A 27278-nucleotide genomic window follows, 5' to 3' on the forward strand; every position below is an offset into this window, starting at 1 on the left:
ACCAAACCAACGCGAGCATTGAGGAATATGATACATACCTTACCCTGTTACCGTGTATTCTTTTTTGTTTTGTACCTTATTTGGGTCACTTATTTGATGTCTCAAGATTGCTTTCATTTTAGCTCAAACATTTTCCGCTATTTTCTTTCTACACCATAGATAAATTTCTTTCAACGTTTTTTTTTCACAGCTTAAGAGGAGGAGCCCAACAGTGCTTTTTCCAAAAAAATAAAAACATAAAAAAATCTTAGAAATAACTGTAAAATTAATTTTAACTGACGTGATTTTTTAAAATCATTCTTATAATTAAACTAAATTTTTTTTATCATACCTTAGTTTAAGTAACACTTGAGTTTCTTCGACAACCATACCAACATCAAATCCAAATCATGTTCTTATGAATGCACTTTAACCTACCAATTATCTCTTCCGAACACCAAATCATAAACTTTCTTTGCTGGAAAAAAAAAATTAAATTCCCAAGTTTTTTCCATCAATTCGTTCAACTTCATTTCATTTAAATCTAACCCTGCTATACTTCAACTTGGAAATGTCTACAGCTCAAGACAAATAATACACACAAGTTTTGAATACTGTATTGTGCCTGCATAACGCCTTCCTAATACTTCATTGGATGTGTTACAAAAAATAGACGCTTGGCAATTATTGGACAGGGCACATTGCAGATGCTACAGTGATTTAAATATATTCATACATACCAGTGAAAGCTACCTCAACTTCACACTCAGAATCATGAAACCTACAAGTAACAAAAAACTCAAAAGATGTAGCACTTTTAACAACTGCTTGATCTTGTTCACCTTCTGGCTATTCCCTAATATGCTTACAACTCTCTTTATTAAATACAAAAGATTTTTTAGATGATAATGGAAAAGATTAAAAAATAAAATAAAATTTTCAGCAGTTATCAAAATATTTCCTGGTAACATAAATGCTACAAATCCCTGAACTCTCCTTATCTAACAACCACTGTATTCGAGAGTGACCTGGAATGCCTCCTTAAGGAAATTGTATTATGGCCAACTACTGCATGCTTCAAGTTAAATTATAGTATGGCACATCTTTGAAGCCCAAGAGATGAAAAAAGTCTTCTACCAGCAGGCCAAAAGAGAGAGAACCAACCCATTGGACGTGCATTGGGTGCAGCTTCGTCTGAATCCTCTGAGTTTGTTCCATCTGAGTCCCCATGTACTTCACCCTCCTTCTGGCTTTCACCTGTCATCTGATCCCCATCTTCATCAGCTTTAACTTCTGCAATTTCTCCAGGCTTCTTGTCAAATAACCCTTTAAATTGTTTCCGAGCTTTCTTCTCAACTTCCTAGAAATGAATTGGAATAAGAAGAAAGTCTAAGTGTTTCCTCACGTGAAGCCTCAAGCATATAAGAGAACAACTAATTTGAAACCCACCTGCTCCTTCTGCTTCAGTTTTAGAAGAGCTGCAGTTGCATCTGATTCAGTTGACTTGTCAACTTTCATCATCTAAGATAGCATGTAAGTGACTTTAGAAATGGATGATGACAATAGGCCTTAGATGCTAAATTTAAGTATGAAATTCCTACCATTTTGAAATCATCTCTTGCTTCTTCAAAATCTCCAGCAGCCATGTAGGCCATTCCACGACGATAAAGACCCTTGACATTGGCAGGATTTGCTTCCAAAACCTGCATGATTCATTGAAGAACACATGACAAGAGGCAAAATTAATATACAGAAGTAACAGAACATAAAACCAAATGCTAGAAACCAGATTAAGCCAAGCCAAAAAAGAGAAAGTAAAAGGTGCATAAAGAGGGCATTTATAAGCATTATAGAACAGCAAAGAGATAAATATCAAAACTCCTCTAAGTATTCAGAAAAACACCACAGATAATTGCACACTACAGTGACATTTATTCCATCATCCAACACCACCGTCCCACTTATTGTTACTTACGACTATATTTGAAACCCATTTTGATACTAAAAAAGTCATAAAGACTTGTGCACTAGCTCTGAAACCACAACCTCACTAATTCTAGTAACAACTAATAAAGAGCATTACTCGGTATTGGGGCAGTCCAAGTTATTGGGACAGTATGGGCCTTGAACACCCCTAGCTGGAATATATATAAGAGATCACTTGAGGAGAAAAAGCATCATCCCACTAACATCGCACATTAAGGATGGTTGAAATGATAGGGATTTAGGAAGGAAAGGAAGAAAAGAGAAAATAAAGACAGAATTATATGAAATTGGTACTGATTTGATTATTATGAAGTATAAACTACAAAGTATAAATCCAGATTTATAATAATATTAGACTCCAAATCCTAATAAAATAAGGAAACAAATCATGGAATAAGGGAACACTTCCTAAAAGATCATCTATGATACTCTAAACAATTCTAAGACACAATCAAGATATTATGTGATTTTATCATATATTTTAACACTCCCTCATGCTAAAGCTTACCAACTTTAAGTTTGATACAAATGATCCTTTGAAAAATGAAAAATAACCAAATAATACAATCTAAGATGCCGGAAGGAGGTGTTGCAGGACTCGCTCACCATATTGAGGCCTGATGAGGAGAAAAGGATCGATGTGCAGTGAGCACGAGATTGAACCACTGAATAGTGTGCGTAGCGGGTTTAGGACTAGTCGAGAGAGACAAGAAGAAAAGAATCACAAAGATAAAAATCTCAGTAAACTAAAGGTCCTTGGAGGGTCACTCTACCCTATAGTTCACTTCATGTGCATCAACAGTAAAATAACATAGCACACAATACATTCTCTATCATTATCATTTTGTTTACTCTGTTCTGTACTGTGGGACTTCCAAAAGATTCAACTTAAGGCTGTATCTCTTTGGTATTTCCTTACAGAGTCCCACTTAAGGCTGCACTCCTAGGAGACATTCCACAAGGAGTCCCTCAAGGGGCTGTGCTCCAAGGGAAGTCCATCTTTGATCTGTTTCCAAGAGATATTCCGGTTATACCTCTTCGATACTGATGAGTCTCCAATTTATTATGTATTAAGCGTTAATATGAGCATGAAATTGATTTAAAAGTATTAAAAATTTATGAGAATTATAATTAAAGTGTTATTTTATTCTCAGAAATATTCTAATAAAAATTCTTATATTTTGCAGTAATTTTCAGCTCTATAAAAAGATATATTGGAGAGCTCAAGTGGATTTGTTTTTCTGAATCATATAATTGATTGAAGATCTTATTGAAGATTCTCTTGAATATTTTTAAGGAAATTGCTTCCTTTAAATATAAAAGAGAAGATTTTAAAGATATGATTGAATATTATAGTAAAGATTCCATTGAAGATATTATAAGAAATTAAAAGATATGGCTTAAGATTTAATGCAAGATCACACAAGAAAATAAAAAGATATGGTTTCTTCTATAAAAAGAGGGTTGGCGCAATCAAGAGAAGGAGCTTTCAGAGAGCGGTTTGAAGAATCAAGAGGAGGAAATCCTATTGCGGATCAGAGGAGCATCGGAGCACTGAAGCGTCAAGACAACATCACATCAATGGAGTCTTGGGGAATTATTTTCTTTCCAATTGTTTTTTATTTCAATATGCTAGGCTAAGTTTTTATGTAGTTAGGGGAAGCTGAAACCCAATTGAATCTTTATGTTATGAATTAAATTGTTTATGAATTCTTCTCTTTATATTTGAATGAATTATCTGTTTTTAATGCTTTCTATGAGTTTGCTCCTTATAGATTGATTTAGGGGAATTGTAAGACAATAGGGATGTTGGTGCATAAATCCTGATTTGATAAATTCATCATAATCCTTGTGATCTAGGGATAGACATAGGGCAATTGTGCAATCTTTTAATTCTTGATTTTAATGCATATTTTCTCGATGAACAACCGGGGAACTAGGATTCTTTCAAGATCACGTAGAATTAGGGTAACAAGGAATTGGGCCTTAATTAACTTAGAAAGAATTGATTGGCATTATATTAAGAACAGATTCTTGACTATTTAATTCATAGCATAAAGAGGAAATTGAGGGAAGTCGAAACCTTAACTACGCTCTTTCTTGATTTTCAAAACATTCATCTTTTTACTTTCTTGTTTTTAATTCTGAAATTGAATGCTATTGCTTGTTTTGAATTTCAATCTTTTCATCTCAAATTTGATTGTCCAACTAAATCGTTGTTAGCGAACTAGTGCTTGAAAACCAATCCTCGTGGGAATGATCTCGTACTCAGTACATTTTTATTACTTTTACGACCGGTGCACTTGCCGAAGTCGCAACAGATACCTACCGTACAAGAGTCCCACTTAAGACTGCACTCCTAGGTAAATACTCTGCAAAGAGTCCCAAGGGACTTTGCTCCAAGGGAAGTTATAATAGAGTTTCAGATTATAGGAAACTCAGGCAGCGAAAAACTGATGGGATGGACACATATTAAAATTATAAAGATTTAGATATGAAAGGAAAAAGAAAGAGAAAATAAAGAATGAATAATATGATATTGGTATTGATTTGATGCTATAATGTCATACAAACGACATAGCATTAATCACTATTTATACTAATAGTAGACTCCAAATCTTAATTAAATAAGGAAAGAAATTATGAATTATAAAGAAATAAGAAAACTATTCTAAAGAGAAAATCTATGATACTTTAAACAATTCTAAGGTTCAATCAAGATATTATGAGATATTTTTCACATATTCTAACAAAGATCTTGCTACATTCAGCAAATCCATCATGGTGGGAACTTTCTGAATCATAGATAAAATCAATAACTTGTTTTACAAACAAAATGTCTACTTCAAATTCAAAGTAACAAAACCAAGTATTGTTATTCCATTTATTCCAATGAAATAAACTAAAGCTACGTTATAGCTGAGGTCATCAAACATACCTTATTGCAAGTCTCAATGGACTTTTTACATTCTCCCAACTTTAGATAGCAAGCAGCAACATTCAGGTGTAGCAAATTCTTCAATCATGAGGGAGAAACGGATATAGAAAAAGATTTAGTCTAAATTGAAATCAACTTACCAATCATAAGTTAGGTTAATATGCTTCCCTTCTTATGAATTTAAATAATTATTGGGAAACAGACATAAGATCACTTACACGCGTATCTACAAAGACTTTTCCTTCCTCATCATCTTGTGGATTAACATGATTAAATTCTCGAAGCACCTGTTGCCAGCTACCACATAATGTTAATAAGTTTGATGGTATAGTCAGACTTCCAGTGTCAAAAACAAAAATCCAAGTGATATACAAATTCAATCATCACAAAACAGAAATTGAATCCCAGTAATATATAAATCCAATCCCTTTAATAAAGTTCAGCCAACAGAAACAAAATAAACAGAATTAAATAGCATTCAAATCCCTTTGCATGTGTGAATATAGACAACAAAAGCAAAATGTCAAAATAAATTGAACTATTTTGCTGTTAGCTGATGCCATTTTTTAAGCAAAACTACAGGTCCTGAGGACCTTGGGAGGGAATAGCCGGGATTTACGCCATGGGAATTGACTCTACCAGCTTTATAAGATCAAGGGACCAATACACCACCATCTAGCTGAGACCAATTCAATGACTATAACATTTAGATACATAGTTTCTATTAGGATGCAGCAGCACCAACAACTGCTCCATGCAAAATTCTGACACCAATGCAAGAAATTTTCTTGGAGAAATATGTCAACCAAAATCTGAAAGAGCATAACGTTCTACTAGACTCTATGCATTAGCTCAAGAGAGAAAGATGAATACCTTTTCATATTTTGCTTTGGCAAGTTCATATTTTCCTTCTTTGAACAGCCTGTTACCCTGAAAGAGAATAACAGCATGAGACATTTAACTTCATTCAAAACCAAAAGTAAACCATCGTGTTGTATAACACCTCCATAGGTGATTGTAGCACAAGTCCGAAAACAAACAGTGAGTATTAACTACATAAGCTACAATGAAGCAGAATTCTATAGTAAATACAAGAGGGCAAAATTTAAAAGAAAATTGGGGACACTTTCTCCAGGAAATAATCATCTACTACCTCTTGTTCGAAAATAATAATCTTAACAAAACAAGAAATTTCATAGCATTATACCCAGAGACATCTATTTAGGATTTCCAAGTCTTGAATTATAGGGATTTAGTATAAATCACAGTGAATTCATCACCAATTTAGTATAAAAAACAGTAATCAAGCATGGAAGTTTGTATTAATAAATTCCAAAAATGAAATCAGGTATGGAAGTTCACAACACAGTAAAACAGCAATGGAAATGATAATGAAAACAAGGAAGAAAATGCAAAAAAGTAATAGATTCAGAGCAATTAGAGAAGCTCTGGAATCTCCCAAGTTTGTGGTCCCAAATTCCCCAGATTAAGTCCTCAACTAATCCTGGCTACCTTATATCACTCCTTGCCCTGTAACCACCAGAATCATTTTAAATTATATTCTCTCTCCTGCCTCAGAGTTAGTTATGCAACGTGTTTTGGAGGTCCCATTCTCCTATGGTTGCCCCTAAATGTCAGGGTCATTCTGAACTACTAGCATTCGGGAACAAAGCATTAGCTCCATTGTAAAAGGGGAAATGCTTTGAAGGAGAAATCTCTTCTTTTCTCTGGTGGTTTTTTCTGTCATCAATGACAAATTTCCGTTCATTATTTCTCTCTTCTCTTCTATCTTTCCGCTTCCGTAATTATGGGTTCTTACAACATGCATAGCTTAAGAGACCAATAATCATGGAATGACCAACAGAAGGTAAGAACAGTTATGAAAGAGCCTTCACGGATTAAATTTTTCCCCTTAATTACTCTTTGATTTTATTTCTCAACATAGACAACAATAACAGCAATATATATATATATATATATATATATATATATATATATATATATATAAAACAAAACACAAAACCTCCACTGAATCCTCCAAAATAATCACCTAAAAACAAGAGATTAAGAAATAAGAAATCTACTTCATTGCTTGATCAGAAAGATGACATCTTTCCATTAGGGTGAATATGCATTTTGTGCACAATAGAAAGCTTTTCCACCAGTGTAGCATAGTAGTTACTTGCCCCATACTGTGCTCAAAACACACATAAGACGTGCACAAGCATGTTTGGCAATCATGTCATGTTACATCATGACATCAGTAATAGCAAGCTGAGGACCAAATGCATAAAATTGTGCAGGATCATTTGCATACCGTGTTTCTGATCTTTTCGGCTTCATTCATTATACTTTGAAAGTCCAATCCAGTCCAGTCCTGTATTAAGGAATAAAGTCCATAATCCATTACGGATAGTAATGCGTATTCAATCTCATATGAATAGAAACAAAAGGGGGGTTTTAAGGATTATAAAATTGTGTAAGCTAACAATATGTTGTTTGATGAAGAAAATATCCAATACCAGATGTGTGATTTATCACATGCTGTTTCATGTAGATGTCATAGTTCAGCCAGGGATTAAAACAGAGAACAATTGTACTCTATCTAAACTTGAAATCTACTAACCGAACCAGAAAACAGAATAATTTAATTTAAAAAACAATATAAACATAACTTGATCAGCATTCTCATCTCTGCCAAACTTATTTTTGCTTCACCAACATTCACTACCATAGAGCATTGTCAGTCTTATAATAGCTACATGCAAATATGCAACTAAAATACTAAATAATTAGAATTTAAGAAAAGAATTTGTAAAATACCTTTGGCATTTCAAAAGCTATAAGCTCAATTTCCCATTGAATGTGAGCACCCTCAGGGACATTTAAGGGCCTGATCATAAAAGGATGTAGTATGACAATGATATCATGAAGCATAAGAAATTAAGAATAGAGCAGAATGATAGTCAATGTCGAGATAGAAAACAAATTAAGTTGAGGATTGCCTGCACTAAAACACTTCAAGAAATCTAAATTATTGGTTAAGTGGAAGAAGTAGTTTCATCAGAAACCTTGGAAACTTATCATAAGCATAGTCAGGGGGACATGTGACTAGAGCTATCTCTCCAGGAAGCATCAGACGAACACACATTTCAAATCCCTCTGGTACCTAAAACCCATAAAAAACAAAAACAAAATGAAATGAAATTCCAGTGCAACAACCTATGCAAATGTTCAAGTATTTGCATGAATTGCCAAACATGAAAGGAAGACATTCTAAATTGGCAATTACACATATGAAATATCCAGAGTACAAAACCTTTAAGAAAAATAATTAAAATACATAAGAATAGAGCAGAATGATAGTCGATGTCCAGATAGAAAACATATTTTGTAGAGGATTGCCTGCACTAAAACGCATCAAGAAATCTAAATTATTGGTTAAGTGGAAAAAGTAGTTTCATCAGAAACCTTGGAAACTTATCATAAGCATAGTCAGGGGGACATTTGACTACAGATACCTCTCCAGGAAGCATCAGACGAACACACATTTCAAATCCCTCTTGCAAACAAAAAAACATAAAAATGAAATTCCAGTGCAACAACCTATGCAAATGCAAATGTTCAAGTATTTGCATGAATTGCTGAACATGAAAGGGAAGACATTCTAAATTGACAATTACACATATGAAATATCCAAACTACATAAAACTTTTATGCTCAAGTTGTAAACTCACAAGCCCTTCTCCAGAACAGAACTCCAATGGCTGACCATCATTATCAACTCTTGTATCATAGAAAACCCTCTTTTCTTCATTGAGAATGGCGCCCTTGTAATGAACGCGGAGTAAACTGTCATGAAGGGGGCAGTCCATTGGAAACTCACCTATTTGTTGCAAACAAAATGCTATATCATAAAAATACTTTGAATAGAAATAATCAACTGGAAAATAAACTATGTGAATGCAAGGACAAAATTAAAAAATTTAGACCCGTCTCCCAATCACACAACCTTCACAAAAGAGAAAGAATAGAAGTCATGGAAAGCAAAAAAAATGGAAACTACTGAACTCATAGTAGAATTTAAACATCTTGAGTATAACTCAAGCATCAGCCAGGCATTTTCCACAAAATTATTTTATATTTTTTTCCTTTCTATTTTCTTTTTTCTTTTGCTAAAGAGAAATCACTAAGCCTCCTATAATCCCTGCAGTCCTTGTAAGATTTGTACAAATAAATAACTTTAGATTCTCCATCCATACCTTTCCCATCACGAATCCGGCGTTTTATTAGGCGCCCATCTCCAAGCATGTCCCTCACCTGTTGATATATTACCATCAAGAAATTTCACATGCTCAACATCTTACTCAGAGAAAAGAAACAAAGTTACAAAAGCACATGCTTCAGGCACCACTAATATGAAGGATAAAACAGTCTTTAAATATGCCTAGGAAGACGCAATGACAGTGCACACCAACATTATTGTAGTAATATTGCTGAGTAGTCATAATTCTTGCAAAGTTAAGTAATAATTGAAGTATTTGAATAAGAATTAAGCCAGGGATGAGTAAAACAAGAATAAAAAAGAAAATTGAAAACCTGACCTCTAAGCACTAATTTTGCTTTCCAAGTTAAAAACCATTGAAAAACATAAAGAGTGGTACTCCTCTATGGCTGTCACACCACTACCAAATACATATCTGGTACTGGTACTAATTGGGGTACACATTGGTACATACTTGAAACAGTTGGGTAACTTTTTAAGTGTCCTCTTTCAGTATCTTTTCCCTGCTCAATGTACTTTATGATTTTTTTTTGTTTTGAAAGCTTACTCTAAAGGTTGAAAGCTAATATATCTTTCAAAATAATTACTAAATTATGAATTGTTTAATATTTCTATATAATATATCCTCTAATATCCGTACTCAAGTTTTCAAAAAAATTGTCCTACCAAATGGATTTTACATCTAGCCTAGAAAATCTCCAATTGACCAGGGAATATAATTCCAAGCCCCAATACCAAAATCTTTTAGTTCCTATTATACAAACTTATGAGACATGTTTAAAGAACACAAAAACAACAATGCAACATACAGGTCAGAAATTAGTTATGGGTACCCAACGATGGAAAGAAGAAAGTTACATCTATTAATGCCTCAGTAACATTAGTAAAGTAGATAATGAAAGGAGGATACTGATAAAAATTCATTCTTCATAATATTATAATTTATATCTTACCACACATACATTTCACAACAACAAACGAAGTTCATTAATAAACAATGTGTCTACTAAAGGAAGATCTTGCTCACTTGAATAAAGTGTATGAGCTCCACTTCAAAATGGATTTCGTCATAATCTTCAATTACAGGCATCAGTGGAGACTCAGTTAAATATTGACGAGTAACATATATTACAGCCTTCTCTTCCCGAACCATTGTTCCTATTCCCAGTTCAAGACCTTTAGGTACCTGATTTGCGTAACAGCAGGGTAATCACAAAAAGCAAAGAGAAGAAATCAATATTAATATTAAACCACTTTCTATGCTATTGCCAACAAAACAATTCCTAAGAAATAAATTGTTATCTTGCATTTTTTATTCATTTAGGAGAGCAGCTAAGCTTACTGGTATCAAGAAATAAAAAATATGGTTGTGGAGCTGTCTAACTGGGTTGACTCTTGCCCGGGATAGAGGATTTTCAAACATTATTCTGGAAGGGGACTCAACTCAGGTGCTGGAGTTCATTGATCAGGAAGTCTTGATGGATCACCCTTTGGCTCTTATTGGAAGCAAAATAAAAGAGCTCTTAAACAGAAACTGGAACTGGAAACTGAATCACACTCTTCGTGAAGGTAATTTGGTGGCTGATTGGTTGGCTCATCAAGCCTTGATGATGAAGAAGGATATGGTTATTAACCCCTCTCCCCCGCATGGCTGTATGGCTCTAGTGTTTAAAGATAGTTTGGGTACTGAGAGTCCCAGAATAGCTAGTTAGGGTCTGCTCTACTCTGTAATTTCCAAAAAAAAAGAAATAAAAAATATGGGCACAACCAAATCAGATCACAGCTGAAATACTTGGCATACTAGGAGAGACCAACTCATTATCAGTGCATGTTATTCCACCATAATAATAGTATAAAAACAAAAAGGGGGTGAAGTTATTTAACTACCTCTGATTTTCCAAATGTAAAGAAGTATGGTTCTCCTTCTGTGTGTGACATGATCAATTTCCCAATAACTGTCTTTGCTGAAATCCTGGTAATGACCAAACAAAATATCATCAGAAACTCCCTTCAACCCATTATAGAGCCTGACATAAGAAGAAATGGACAATATAAAAAAGGGAACAAAGATTCATTTTACCAAGCCTTCACTTCGTAAGGTTCTCTTGGAGATTCCCAACCCTTCCCTTCACGTACTACCTACACTCAAAAAGAATTAACTGGTGAAACATAATCTGATTGGGACTACGGATCAAAAATAATTGAAACTTTCACTAAAGAGGATGTCATTCCAGATTGAATTCCTCTTTCCAGTTTGTACTTGTTGAACACAAGATATACACATGAAAACATGTTATGTAAAAATATGTGTCCTAAAATTTTGGCTAACTTTCTAGCCAAATTCATGATACAATTCCGAATTTCTCAAAGAAAATTTCCCGTAAATACCCACAAGATTCAATATGAATACTTAAGCTTCAAATGCCATTGAACTCTATTATGATATGAAACAGGAAAATTTATAAATATTTCTTTCACAAATTATCGTAGTAAAAAACCATGCAATCAGGCTTCCCCCTAGCATGCATTGTTTTGAAAAAGAAGACAAAGTGTGAACTCTGTTATTGCGGTTTGGGAGGTCTTCACGACCACATCGCGACTGCATTTGCCCACAATGTTCTGCAATTTTGGTAATCACAACGCAACCGCAAACACAATGTAAAACCATGATATAAAGCATAGACACTTAAAAAATGAACGAGCCATTTCCAATTTTCCATGTTGAAGATGCATTGAACATTTGAGTTAGACACAACAGAACTCTTTTCCCTTTTTACTTTTAGTTTCCATTCATTTTTTTCATTAGAACCATCCAAAATGATAGGGACATGTAGAGCAAAGCCTAGTGCACAAGCCTCCCTGACTCTGTGAGGATAGGGATAAGGGTCGACTATGCATAGTGTAACCCTTGCAATTTAAGAAAAAGAATATTTCCTAGAATCGAGAATGTGACCTTCTGATCACAAAAGGGAAATCTTACCACAACTCCAAGGCTTTCCCTCAAATTGATAGGAACATGCACAAAATAAATTTATTAGCTATGCAGCAATACATTCTAGCCACTTATACCTTTTTTACTATTCCCAAATCATCAGTAACAACCTGAAAAATATACACAAAAGCAAGAAATGAGGATTAGAACATAGGTCAATCACAAGAAAAAATTATTCTGGAAAGAAAAAATTCCTTATAAATATAGAAAAACCAATACTGCAATACTGGTGAACATAGCAACAATTAAGGATGAACAAACACTGGTAAAATGAAACCCAATACTGTTGAAAAAGATAAACAAATACAAAAGGAATATCTTTTTCTTTATTGGTATATCTATATGAAAAGAATATCTTCTTAATCAGTCAAAAGAACCCCAATCAATGACGGGAAGCTCATATGTGGCAAGAGTAGACTGAAACCAGAAATCATCAGGATAAGAAAGATAGAGAATATAAACAAAAAGAATAAATAATAAATCCATCAGCTCAAAGTTCACATCCCTGCATTGGCTTTGAAAATATAAACAAAAAGAACTCAAAGTTCACATCCTTGCCTTGGCTTTGAAAAAATCTATCAGCTCAATTTCAAAATGAAGTTCATCATCCTTAGGAAAACCATCGGGAGCAGAAATAGGACAATCATCCTCACCATAATGCAATTGAGGCTTCATCTTGAACTGCAATAATAAATAATACAATCAATAATATAGACCCAAAAAAATTTCAGTCAAAAAAATTATTGAAAAAAGAAAAAAAAATCACAAAAGCAAAGGATAAGGTATCTGCCCATCATAGGTATTAATAGCGAACTATAGTGGTCAAAAAACACTCAAAGTGTGATTCTGTTTCAATGAAAGAAGACAAGGTGTGAACTCTGTTATGTTTCGGCACTGACCCACTGCACCAGCATTTTTATTTTTTTTAATCCCCTATGAATTTTGATCACTCAAATCATTAATATGTATTTGGGGGGAGGGGGAATCAAAGATGATCCCTCAAATCCTTAAGAAAAACCATAGATAGAAGCAACTAAAAAGCAAGAAACAAGAACCTAATACGTTCAAGAAAATTAACATCATATTTCATTAAAGTATAAGTAAAAAGAAACAATCAATTTTCCTCTTCTTTAGTAATAATGGTAGAAGTCATAGATAATAATATGACAATAGTAACAGCTTCATTGTCAGTTCAGCATAGTAAATTTAATTTTCTGTTAAATCTACAAATGAAACAAGTAATATTGTCCCTGTATTGCATTAAGCATTAAATTATAGTCTTAAGTTCAAAATCATAATAAATAAAGACCAATGAAAAGCTTCGATATAATACAGTTTAAGCATGAGACAAGATGACTTGAGGTTTTAGTCACCAAAATAGAGATAGAGATCAGGAAGACGACAAAATTCAATAATTAGTATGTTACCATTGCCACTTCACCCTTCAACATTGTTGGAATTCCTTCTAGCAAGCCTAGTAATATCTTGCTTTTGCCCAAAACATGTCTTATAGGGGTGCCCTTGCCTGTAGCAATAATGTAAAAGGTTATCCAACCCAACAACTATGTTTACAATAGAAGACAATAATTTAGCATTAGTACTATCCTTACTTTTAAAGCCTACTTACCAAATCTGAAGTTCCAACTTCCCATATTTTCTACAGTGGGTTTTTCACTATAAAATTGGTAAGTCGAGTTTTTGTAAATTGTAATCCCTAGGAGTTAATAATGTAAATAACCAAGTCAACTCAAAAGCTTAAACCGTTAGGTGAAGGACATTAATGGTTTTATACTATATTTCTCTAACACATCCCCTTACATAAGAACTCATCGGGTGTGAATGGTGGATAATGCAACCATTTCAACCCAACAACTTAAGCTATTAGGTGAAGACCATATTAATGATTTTATATTATATTTCTCTAATAGACAAACAAGCTAACAAGAATACTCCATCCATAACAAAAATAAAATAAGCAGTAATAAAAAAAAATACAGAATCAAAAACAGTCACTTTTCAGAAGAAAATGCAAGACAATCAACGGAACTGACTATCATCCTGTTAATCAAAAGATACCAAAAAGGTTCCAAAAGCAGCTTAAATCACCTCACCTCCATAATCAGATCTAGTAGATTCCACAAGTACTCCATCCAAAGTTCGAATTGTGCAATGATAGATAACCTGAGAAAAATAATATAACATATTTCTGGATGAACATCGGCCCACTATAGAATACATTACAACAATTGGTTGCCTTAACCAAGAATTTCTAGCTAGCTCATGCCTATTAGGAAAATACATATCCACAGCCTAGAAAAAAAAACAGAAATAACCTGGTCACCATCTGAAGGTCCAGAATCACCCCCACCAGGCCTCATCAAAGCTTTCATCAAACTCCCAGGAACAATTTTCTTCTTCCTTTATTTTCCAAAAGAAAACAACATTTAAAACACAATCTCCACAACACAACAACAAAAATGAACAACCAGAGCCCCCCCCCAACAAAAAAAAATTTAAAAATAAAAATTAAGAATAAAAATAAAAACCACCTCTTCTCATCCTCAGAAGGTGGCTTCTTCTTTTGTGGTTCGCATTCCTGTTCAGCATCTTCATTTACAGACATAGTCCCTGAAAACAAGCCAAATCACTGAATTCCCTGAACAGAGCTTCAGCTCCCAAAACCTACAACTACAAACAACAATCAATTACGTTCAAAATTGAGTTTCCAGCAAAACACATTTACCAAGAAAGGCACTGTGATTGTGCTAAATTGTTGTTACAAGACAGAAAAATTTTCAGTACTGGGAGAAAATTAAGTTTGCAATTTTGTTTCTTTCTCTCTTTGTTTGTTCCTTAAGAGTTCAAAAGGTTGCTAGTCAGCAAAAGTTTAGTTCGTTGCCAAGTTGGTGACCAAACAATATCAAATAACTTTCTGGAACTTTCTAGGATGCCAAAAATGCGCATTGAAATTTGTGGTGTAATCAAAGAGGAGGTTGATTTTCTTCTTCACCTGATTTTGAAGACGAACGGGTATGGATCGGGCCAAACTCGTGGACCTTTCTTCAACCTTCACTCTCAAAACCAGTGGGAAAATCGAGGAACGTAACCCGAGTGTCTTATACTCTTATTACTATTCGCATACCTAAATACATGAATGGGTATCTCAAAAAAAAAAAATATTAATAATAACAATAATAATTCACATTTACAAGTCACTAGTCAAACAAATCTTTATTACTAGTTATTACTGGAAGATGGGAGTTAGCTATGCAATTTAAATAACGGAGAATTCAATATTTTAAAATGGTATCAAAAATTGAAAATGGATCCTATGTGAAAAAAAAAATGATACGGTGATGTGAGAAGATTACAATCATAAAAAAGTAAATCAACGGTTATGATTTTGTAATTATTTATTATAATATTATTATTTTTTTATCACTATTTATTCACATTTGTATGATTATAATTCCTAACATGACCATGTCATATTTTTTTCACATGAGAGGATCCAAATTCTCAAAAATTATGGAAAAATAGATAAAAATATCACGTGTTTATTTTAAACTTCCATGAACTGGTTTTTTCCACACTTAACTGGTTAATAAAAATTTATTAAAGACAAATAATGCGGACTCTTTATTAAAGATAAAAATTTATCTTCAAATGGTCTCTTAAGGTGCGCATGACAACCTTTCAGGAATCATTTTTTTTTAATTTCTGTTCTAGGGAACAGAAATGAATAAAAAACTCGTTTGGTAAAACTGGTTTATTTTTTTGTCCCCGGGATGAACTGGATTAATTTTTGTGCTGGGAACAGAAAAAAGAATCAGAAAATTTCTGTTTTTTTATTCCCGGGAACAAAATGAGAAACACTTATATCTCTTAATCACTTTTCATCTCTACTATCATCACCACTACCACCATCATTCCAACACGATCACTGCCACCATTGTCGTCGTCGTTGTCGTACCACTAGTGCTGTCGTGACCGCCACCGCCACCATCACCACCACCTCCACCCATCACTACCACCATGCCACCATCACCACATCCACAACTACCACCACTACCGCCATCAACCACCACCACCATCATCGCAACCACTGCCGCCACCATCGCCATCACCACGCCACTGCCACCACCACTACCACCACCACTATCATTGTTGCAGCCACCATCGTCGTCGCCGCCACCTCCGCCACCAACCACCACCACCACCATCGCCACCATTACACCACCCTCGCCGCCACCACTGTCACCATCACCGCCACCACTGTCACCTACCACCACCGCAGCCACTGTCACCACCACCACCATCTCCATGATGCAATCACAACCACCACCACCATGCCACCACTACCATTCTCGCTGCCACCAATGTCACTAACCACAATTGTTGCAGCCACTGCTGTCACCTCCACCACCACCACAACGCCACCGCTACCATCACCACCACTATCATTGCTACAGCCACCACCGACACCGCCGTCGTCGCCACCAACTACCACCACCATCGTCACAGTCACTACTGTCACCACCACCACCATCGTCACCATTACACCACCACCGCCACCATCACCACCACCACCACCACTGTCACCTACCACCACCTCCATCGCCGCAGCCACCACCACCACCATCTCCATGATGCCATCACAACCACCATTACCATGCCACCGCTACCATTGTCGCCGCCACCAATGCCACCAACCACCATCCCCTCCACCATTGTCGCAGCCACTGCTGTCACCTCCACCATCACCATCCCCACCACTACCACCACCATCGCCGCAACCACTGTCATCACAACCAGCACCACTATCATCACCACGTCACTGCCACCACCACTGTCATACTGCCGCCGCCGCCACCACCACCACTATGCCACCCTCCGCCGCCACAACCACACCATATGGAAAGGAAAGTGATGATCCAAAAAAAATTTATATTTAATAGGAATTATTTTTTATTATATTATTTGTTGTGTTATTAAACGCAATTCTCATTCTCGGAATAAAAATTGAATATGTTATCAAACACATTTTTTTTTTCTCAGAAACTGTTTCAAGAAACATAAATAGAAAAGAATTGTTTCATTTTAGAAACAGTGCTAGAGAATAGAATGGTTGTCATGCACACCCTTAGACTCTTATTATTCATTTTAGAAGAGAGAAGCCACTGCAGGACAAAAATGTTCACACCCGTTAGATGCCCTTTTGACTTCATTGTACATTTATTTATTTATTTATTTTATATGATTTCTACTCCTACTATGACATTTATTAGTTAGCATCTTTATTACTTGAAGAGAGAAGTCATGAGAGGATAAAAAAACTCGTTGGGTAAGATCTATTTTGTAAAAAAAATTATAAGTTAAAAGTTGTAATTGTTTTTTACTTTTAGAATCAAATTTAAAGAATAAATCTGGTTGTTTTTTTTTTCTGTTTTTTTTTTTAACTTTCAAAACAAACAAAAACATAGGCCCTTTTTTATTCCTATTCTCAAAAATAGTTTTTAAGTTTTTAAAACAAAAAAAATAATAAAACCTTTTTGGATATAATTGTTTTGCAAAATGATTTTCAAAATAATGATTATTTTCTAGTTTTAAAAACCAGAACAACATGCAGGTGTTCTCCAAAGCTATTTTTTGATTTTTGTTTTTGTTTTGGCGGTGGTGATTTCATAAATATTTGGATTCATTAATTACAATTTTGTAAATATTAGGACTCAAAACAATTACTTTATGGTGGCATTCTTGTAATTCTAAAACTTCATTAATGTCATTTTTATAAATAATTACAACTTTTTATTAGACAAAAGAAAGAGTACTGAATATCCTTTATTTCTCATATCAGATAGTATAGAGATGGTGTTATATATATACACATGTGAGGAAGGATCTAGACCTTTTAGCCTAACAGAAAGTAGGAAAAATAACAAACTCTGCAAAAGAACAAAAATAAACTTTTTACAACAGAATTCCTATTCTCCAATTTACAATCGTACTCTACAATTCTAACACTCGCTCTCAAGGTGAGAAGTAGATATTTATAATTCCCTTCTAGACAAGAAGTTGAGTAAAATGTGCAGGATATAGAGGCTTTGTCAGCAAGTCTGCTAATTGATTTTGTGAGCCAATGTGCAATGGTTTGACTTTACCTTTGAGAACATTTTCCCTAACCAAATGACAATCAATCTCTATATGCTTTGTTCTTTCGTGAAACACTAAATTTTCTGCAATATGAATGGCTGCCTGGTTATCACAAAACAATAAAGTTGGACTATCATTCATTATGCACAAATCATGTAACAAAGAATTTATCCAAATTAATTCACAACAAACATTAGACATCGCCCTATATTCTGCCTTTGCAGAGGATCTTGACATAATATTCTATTTTTTTGATTTCCATGACACAAGTGATTCTCCAATAAAAACACAAAAACCAATAATTGACCTTCTTGTATCTACACATGATGCCCAATCAGAATCTGCAAAAGCTTTTAATTTCACACTGTTGTTTGCTGCATAAAATAAACCTTGACCAACAGTCCCTTTAATATATTGAAGCAATCCATGTGCTGCCGCATATAAGGTTCTCTAGGATGAGCAAGAAATTGGCTTAATTTATTTACTGCATAGGACAAATTTGGTCTAGTAATGGTCAGGTATAACAGCATACCAATTAGCCTCCTACAACATGTAGGATCATCAAGTAACTTTCCTTCTTCTAAGGATAATTTAACATTCAGTTCCATAGGACAAGTTTTTGGTTTACATCCCAAAAAACTAGAATCTACCAAAATCTGAAGAGCATGCCCTCTTTGACTTAAGGCAATGCCTTTTTTACTACGGACTACTTCAATACCAAGAAAATACTTCAGATCTCCAAGGTCTTTAAGCTTGAAATGCTTATTCAAGAAAAGTTTCAGATTAATAACTCTTGAAGAGTCATTACTGGCCACAATTATGTCATCAACATATACCAAAAGAGCTAAAAAAAATTTCCTTCAATTTTGATGAAAAGAGAACAATCTGCACCTGATTGTTTGATGCCAGTAGCTATTAAGGCAGAAGAAAACTTAAGGAACCATTGTCTAAATGTCTGTTTTAAACCATGTAAGGATTTGTGTAGTTTGCAAACAAGGTTAGTAGGTAAACACTCCCCCTCTCGGTGATAGCCAGGAGGAGGAAGCATGTAAACTTCCTTAAGTCACCATGCAAAAAGGCATTATTGATATCTAAATGAGTCAATGACCAACCATAAATAGATGCCAATGCCAACAAGATGCGAACTGAACTGATTTTAGCAACCGGGGAAAAAATGTCAAAATAATCAATGCTCTCTTGTTGAGAAAAACCTTGAGCAACCAATCTTGCCTTATACCTTTCTAGAGAACCATCAGAATTCAACTTATATTTATTCACCCATTTATAGCCTATAGGACGTTTACAAGAGGAAGGGGTACCAAGGACCAAGTCCCATTGGACTCCAAGGCATCCAATTCCAGCTGCATGGCCTGCTGCCAGCGGGGGTCTTTGGTGGCTTCATAGAAAGAGGGAGGCTCAATGTGACAAGAAGCTGAATTAACAAAGGACCTAAAGGAAGGGGATAAATGAGTATATGGCAAAACAAAGGATAAAGGATAGGGGCAGGGTGTACAACTAGAACATATAAAGAGCCTGTTTGGATCCTCTCTTTTTTAAGCTAGAAGCTACTTATAAGCTAAAGCTAAAATTAAGATCTTAAAAAAAGCTAAAAGTTGTTTGGTAATTACATAAAAATTTTAGTTTAAAAGTTACTTAAAAGCACATATTTCAAGAAAATTATCTCTCTCTATCTTTATAACTCTTCATTTTAAAAAAAAGAACACAATTCAAGAAAAGCGTATAAGAGCTTAAAAAAAAGCTCCTCCTAGGAGCTTTTAACTTTCAACTTTTTTCTTCATTATAAAAAAGAGCTTTTCGTTATAAGAGCTTTTCCCAAAACCTGTTTGGCCTAGCTTATGCTTATAAGTAGCTTTTAGCTTAAAAATAAGAGGATCCAAACAAGCACAAAATCCCTCAAGTGGGGGGGAGGTTTGGTTTTACGGATAGGCCTAGAAGAAGAGATAGGATGCTGAGTGGGAAGGATGGAATCAGAAAAAATTGAAGAATTGGGGGAAGGCTGAGTAAGAAAAGGGAAAATAGTTTCATGCAAAACAATGTCACGGGTAATAAGAATTTGGTTGGTAGTGATATCAAGGACTTTATATGCCTTGTAGGCATGGGGTAGCCAAGAAAAACAATGGGTAGAGCCCTTGGAGAAAACTTGTGCCTATCACGGGGTAAAGTAGAGGCAGCCAAAAGATCGAAGATGAGAATAGGAAGGAGGCTTGCCATGTAGAATCTGAAAAGGGGAAAGGTCCTTGAGTAAGGGTGAAGGAAGATGATCGATAAGGTAAACAGCGGTATGCACATAATCAGTCCAATAAGCCAAAGGAATATTTGATTGAAAAAGAAGAGAACGAGCAACATTTAGAATATGCTGATGTTTACGCTCAACAACAGAGTTTTGTTGGGGTCGGTCAACACAAGAATGATAAGGGACAATGCCTTTGGAACGAAGAAAAGTTGTGAAATTAAATTCGGGTGCATTGTCAGAGGGAACAGTTTTTATTTTAACATTAAATTGAGTTAAAACTAAGGTATAAAATTCTGGAACAATGGTTTGAACTTCTGATTTATAGCGCAAAAAATAAATCCAGGTGAAACAGCTACAATAATCAACAATGGTCAAGAAATAACGAAAATCTTCTATAAAGGTGGTAGAAAAAGGACACCAAACATCCAAATGCAATAAATCAAAAGGAAAAGGAGACAAATAATTGTTGGAATTAAAAGGTAAACGCCTCTGCTTAGAGAGAGGACAAATAATATAAGAGGAATGACTAAGATCAGATACATCATTTAAATCTAAAAAATTCTTCAAAACTGCCAAACGAGATGAAGAAGGATGACCAAGACGAACATGCCAAAGAGGTGAAGCAGAATCCATGTGATAAGTGTCAAAGACACTATGTTTTTAATATCAAATATAGTCCAAATAATAATTAATATGATTATTAATATAGTGTTAATTAATAAATCTAAAAGATAATAAAATACAAACAACTTGATAAGATTCTAATCCCTTTTCATATTATTTCAGGTTTAATGTAACAAATCACTAATCTAATGGAAAAGGCAGTTGAGATCAGTTGCAAAGGATAAGGATCAAGAAAAATAAAGAATTAATCAAAATTAATCCTCAGCGAGCCTGGTCCAAATTAAAAAGCCCATTTTTATTTCTATAAAAACATACGTTAAGGATCATTCCAAAAATTTGGAAGACGAGGCAGAGGAGTGGAGGAACGGTCAAAGCTTCACCGTTGAGACCAGATTTTATTTTCCTTTTATGAATTTTAGTTTCTTTTCATCTATTGTTCTTGTTTTCTTGACTATGTCAGGCTACTTTTCTTTAAGTAGTTAGGGCGAGACGGAACCAATAAGTTTTTAAACGCTGTTTACTTTTCTTATGATTTATATTCTTGATTTAAAGTTATGCAATTAATCTGTTTTAAATTCCTAGTCTCGTTTACGATCTGGTCAATCTTGAATGCGCATTAGAATCTTGCATGACAATAGGGATGTTGGTATTTTGATTCCGATTGATTAATTGCTAGAATTTGTATGATCTAGGGATAGACTTATGAATTCTATAACTGTAAGGTTCTTGCGTTAATGCTTGCTTTATGAAAAAGTACTAAGGGATTAGGCTTTTGAGTGAAGTAAAAGATCAGATTACCAAGAGATTGTGATCTAATCAAATATAGAAAGAACTGTTAATAACTTAATCTTGAATGTTAATTATAAGAATAGGTAAACTCGTTAGGAGACATTGGGGAAGTTGAGTCCTAGCTACGTCTTTTATTAAAACTTAAAACCAATTTTCTAGCATTATTATTTTTGAATTTAATTTCTTAAGTATTGAAAATTAAAAATAGGTTTAAAAATTCTGTTTTAATTAAATTAAAATATTCTCAAGGAAAACCTTTCACGATCGATCCAACTTTAATAAAATAGACAAATTAGTGATTGGTCATCAGTTCTCGTGGAATAGATAACTTTATTTTACCACTTTATTACTTGTATGACTGGTGCACTTGCTGAAGTCGCAACACCATGGCACGATGCGAAGCAACAGAAAGAAATGAATCTTGAAGAACATAGAGATTGCCAAGACGTTTAGCAGTCCCAATCATTTTTGCCGGGGAAGGATCATGTATAAAACACGAAGAAGGAGAAAAAGTGACAGCGACGCCCAAAGCAGAGGTAAGGGCACTAACTGATAAAAGATTATAACGAAATTGAGGAACATAAAGAACAGGGAAAAGGGTGAAATGATGAAAAGAAACAGAACCAATGCGACCAACAATAACAGAAGAACCATCAGGCAGTGAAAGAGAAATAGACGAAATAGGAGAAAAAGAAATAAAAAAAATCAAGGGAACAACAAACATGGTGAGTCGCACTGGTATCTAAAATCCAAGAATTAGAAGAGAGGGACGCATGAGAGCTACCTGAAATATATGCAACTGATGGAACCGAGGAAGGAGAAGATTCATTTTCTCCAGGCTCGTGGGAGAAGATGGAAACTGTGTAGAGATTAGAGCACATAATTGGGAAAATTGCTCTGGGTGAAAGAAGATGAAAATGGGCTGGGTGAGGTAAAAGGTCCATCAAGGTGAATGGAGGCAGCAGACAATTGGGCTGGGTTGGAGGAATTTTTAATACAGGCCTTATATCCTGGTGGGTACCCATGTAACTTGAAGTGTTTCTCAATAGTGTATCCTTGTTGAGAGCAGTGCGTGCAGAATGGCCGATCACGACGGGGCCGTGGTGAAGCAGCAGCGTTGATTGCCGAAGAAACCTGAAGATCCAGAGCAGGAAAAAGACCATGATGAATGGAACGCTGATGTTCTTCCTGAATAACAAGGGAAAATACCCAAGTCAAAGGAGGAAGAGGATCCATGAGAAGGATTTGAGGCCGTGTGGAGGAGAAAGATTCATTGAGTCCTATGAGGAACTGGAGGGATGAATCTTGCTTGCGGTACTAATTCCAAGTCCTGAGACCACCACATTGACAAACCGAGACTGGCTGAAATTCACGGAGCTCATCCCAGAAGGTTTTAAGACGTGTGTAATAGGAAGTAACAATAAGAGAACCTTATTGAAGGGTAGCAATCTGGGACTTCAATTTGAAGATGCGAGGAGCATTACCTTGCTGGAACCGATCACGGAGGTCAATCCAAACATCATGAGCCGTAGGAATATACATCAGACAATCGACAATTTCACGAGACACAACATTGAGAATCCAATAATAGACCATATTGTTGCAGCGAACCCAAATAGAATAAAGAAGATCATCAGGATTGGGTTGAGGAAGAGAACCATCAACAAATTGAAATTTGTTTTTAGCTGTGAGGGCCATGGTCATGGCACGATGCCAGGTGTGGTAATTTGGTCCAGATAAAGTATGGGTAACAAGAATGAGGCCAGGGTGATCGGCGCTGTGTAAAAATAAGGACTAGAAGAATCCTCCATCTGTGAAGAGGAAGAGTTGCCAATAGAGGGCTTATGTGGTTGCTGGCCCTTGGCCATGAAGGGTGGCAAGGGGCGAACAGAAGGTTATGCTCTTGATACCATATTAGAAAAAAGAAAGAGTACCGAATATCCTTTATTTCTCATATCAGATAGTACAGAGATGGTGTCATATATATACACATGTGAGGAAGGATCTAGACCCTTTAGCCTAACATAAAGTAGGAAAAATAACAAACTATGCAAAAGAACAAAAACAAACTTTTTACAACAGAATTTCTATTCTCCAATTTACAATCGTACCCTACAATTCTAACATTTTTATAACTTTAATTTAACTACACTCAAACAAGTTTTTTTGTTTTTTTACTCTCAAAATCAGTTTTTAAAATTCATATTCAAAACAATTTTTGAAAACAAAAACACTTTCAAATATACCAATAGAAAACAATTGTTTTCATAACTATTCTACAAAACAGTTTTAAGAACAAAAGAATCAAAACACAATAAAATAGACCCTTATTTTTTTCCTTCTCATTTCACTCTCTTTTTCTCTTCTACAACTTTCAGGTTGTTCAATTTCTTTTACCTATACTGAATTTAAGTAATCTGTTGGTAATTGCAAGATAAAATATTTCATGTAACAAGTCTAATCTATACATATCCGCATTAAACCCTATATTCATGCAATAAAAAAAATTCTAATTTGAATGGTAATCCTACTAAGCTACTACCACTTGATGAGAATTTCCACCCTTTGTTACTAGGACTCATGTTACGAGGGGTGGCAATTTTTGACATGACACGTGCATATTATGTGAAAATTTCATATTCGGATAAACTTATTTTCAAATTTGCGTATGTTTGAGTTTAAAAAAACTGATCCGAAAAAATTCTTGTTGTGTTGCGTATCAACCCGCAAACCCGAAATTAACCCGAATTAATTTTCTTACAGGTTATTCGTGGTTGACATGTTATTTGTGTAGTGCCAACTCGTATAATAAATGATACACTATAAGTTTGCATGTTATTCGTGTTGTGTCGTGTTAACCGGCAAAATAAGTGGGTTGTATGGTTTTATTCTGATTTCAAATTCATGTCATATTCGTATTTAGTGTATTCGTATTCATATCATGTTGTATCGGTGAGTGTAGACCGGAATTGCCACCTCTAAGCATAACTTCACGGGAGTGACATAATACACCAATTAATACAATTCAATTACCATGTTCCTCATCATAAACATTAACATTGACATAATTACCTAATAACTCAACTAAACTCCTAAAGTATGTAGAACAAGTAAGACCAAGAACATTAATTGTCTTCTTCCCTAGCAGCTAGAAGAATCATTATACATGTCCAAGTCAAAGAGCAAGTCATCCCAATCCCACTGGCTGCTACTCTGTCCATTACTCATTGCTTTAACTTCTTCAAATTGAAAGTCCATTGGCAACACACCAACAATATTGCCCTGTTGGTCCAAGCATGAATACATGTTGTCTTCCTCTATTGCAAGCATTTGGCTATGTCCATCAACATCAAATGTTGGCGATGAGGAAATGCCACTCTCGTGTGGTACTTGTAGAAAACTTGGAGACTCACCCTGGCTCCTTTTGTTGACTGAGCTTGAATCAATGCTTCTAGGCTGGGTCTTAATAACATCAAGGTTTATGTCAATTTCTCTCTCTTCTTCTGCTTCTTGAGCATTTAATTTTTTACTCAGATGACAGTTCCAATAGTTCTTCACATCATTTGCAGTCCTTCCTGGTAACCTTGCTGCAATAAGTGACCACCTACATAGAGAAAGCCAGAGAGAGAAGTCTGTGTTAGAGGAAGATGCAAAAACAAACATGAGCACATAAGGGAACCTTCTACCATTTTAAGACTCAAAACATAAGAAAAATATCAGAAGAAATTAAGACAAAAGACTACAACATGTGAAAGGCTGAAAGCTAACCTGTTGCCCAATAACTTGTGGAGTTTGACAATCATTTCCACTTCTTCGTCTGTGAAATTTCCTCTTTTGATGTTGGGACGTAGATAGTTCAGCCATCTTAGCCTACAGCTTTTTCGGCACCTATTTAGACCTTTACCAGCTCAATGTTGGAAGATTAATCAATCAGTTGAAAAAAAATATATATATATATATATTGTGCAAAGAAAAATAAATGATAATTCACCATTCTTTTGAACTTCAATTAGTCGTTCTTGGTTAAAAATATGTAAGTTCAACAGTATTCTCCTACTATACAGCAAAATGAAAATGTCCTTGTGTTTGAAAGCACAATTATGGTCGTGCTCTCTTATGTTGTTACATAATTTAGTAAATGTAGTTACATTTTGTATCTAATTATAACTCATCAAGCATAAATAATTGCTAATCTTGAACAAATCAGTGCACAATTACAAAATTGAATCTTAAGAGTTAGAGCTCTCTTTGGGAAATACAACGTTCAATAAAGGGCGAAGGGCAAATTTCGATCCATAAGACGCTTGACTTATGGAGATGAGGGTGAGGGTCGATTATAAGTGATCCTACTCTTATATTTTTTTTACAAAGAGATAATTTTTCAGACTGGAACTCGTGACTTTTTTGGTCACAAGGAACAATTTTATAGGTGTTCGAAGGCTCGCCCTCTGCAATGTCATGTCTAATAAAGAAGAAAGAAATATTGAACTCAGTTTACCAGCCAAATGAGGCACGCGATGCCACTTTCCTTCTCCATATTGTTGTATGCATTTCTTAAGCAAGTGATCTTCTTCTGCTGTCCATGCAACACCACCCATATCTCCTGTTATACTATGTCACTCTGCTACCATTACCTCTCTCACTCTCTTCCACCTTCAACTTCTTTTATACATAAATACACACACACATACTCTTGCGTCTTGTAGTTTGTGCTAAACATGCCAGCAAGGCTCTAGACATATGCACTTTGCGTGCAAGAAAATCATAGTAAATGGTCCCTTGGTCTTTCTAAAACTCTGCGGCTTCGCTCCTTGTTTTTTGAATAGACATCATAAGTATGCAATTGTGGTCCTGATATTCAAAAGTTTGAGCTGTTCACAACATATATAGACTCATCTAGTTCCTTTAAAACCAAACCCATCCTATCTGTATGTTTTGTCATTTGTCATCTCCTTTATATTAAGTATGGTATGAATAGCTATAATTTTTTTTTTTTTTTTTGTTAAATTGTTTTTAGATATGGGCAAAAAGGCAAAAAAGGTTCATATATATATATATATATATATATATATATATATATAGGGCTTATCGTTTCTCAAACTGGTTGAGATAATTTTATCTCCGGCTATTAAGTTATAACCGTATAAAGATGGATCAATGGTGATAAAGGAAGAGAGAAAAAAAGGAAATCATAATCATTCAAAGGTGAATCAATTAATATAAGAAAATAAATAAATAACACGACGTAGTTTTGAGGTAACCGGAGATAAACTTATCT

At 34.8% G+C, this 27278-nt stretch overlaps 2 protein-coding genes across 2 annotated transcripts; both read right to left on the reverse strand.

Annotated features, from left to right (window-relative positions):
• Nucleotides 1–541: 541 nt before the first annotated feature.
• LOC133318384 (peptidyl-prolyl cis-trans isomerase PASTICCINO1) lies at nt 542–15277 on the reverse strand. The gene is made up of 21 exons (XM_061520368.1): nt 15191–15277; nt 14730–14808; nt 14514–14598; nt 14292–14361; nt 13608–13705; nt 12739–12861; nt 12258–12290; nt 11269–11327; nt 11076–11160; nt 10216–10374; nt 9166–9223; nt 8641–8789; nt 7975–8072; nt 7727–7796; nt 7221–7280; nt 5777–5833; nt 5122–5190; nt 4904–4981; nt 1581–1682; nt 1429–1500; nt 542–1339 (listed from the first exon to the last, which is right to left on the reverse strand). Exons 2-21 carry the CDS (start codon nt 14801–14803, stop codon nt 1067–1069), a joined length of 1872 nt encoding a protein of 623 aa, XP_061376352.1. The 5' UTR covers nt 14804–14808; nt 15191–15277; the 3' UTR covers nt 542–1066.
• A 9864-nt stretch (nt 15278–25141) lies between these two features.
• Nucleotides 25142–26606, reverse strand: LOC133318396 (transcription factor MYB113-like). Its single transcript, XM_061520382.1, has 3 exons — nt 26499–26606; nt 25769–25898; nt 25142–25604 (listed from the first exon to the last, which is right to left on the reverse strand). Exons 1-3 carry the CDS (start codon nt 26596–26598, stop codon nt 25142–25144), a joined length of 693 nt encoding a protein of 230 aa, XP_061376366.1. The 5' UTR covers nt 26599–26606.
• Nucleotides 26607–27278: the final 672 nt, after the last annotated feature.

The sequence above is a fragment of the Gastrolobium bilobum genome, unplaced genomic scaffold, assembly GCF_033153095.1.
Source record: "Gastrolobium bilobum isolate Gb01-03AN ecotype WA unplaced genomic scaffold, APGP_CSIRO_Gbil_v1 utg53169, whole genome shotgun sequence".
Lineage (NCBI taxonomy): Eukaryota > Viridiplantae > Streptophyta > Magnoliopsida > Fabales > Fabaceae > Gastrolobium > Gastrolobium bilobum.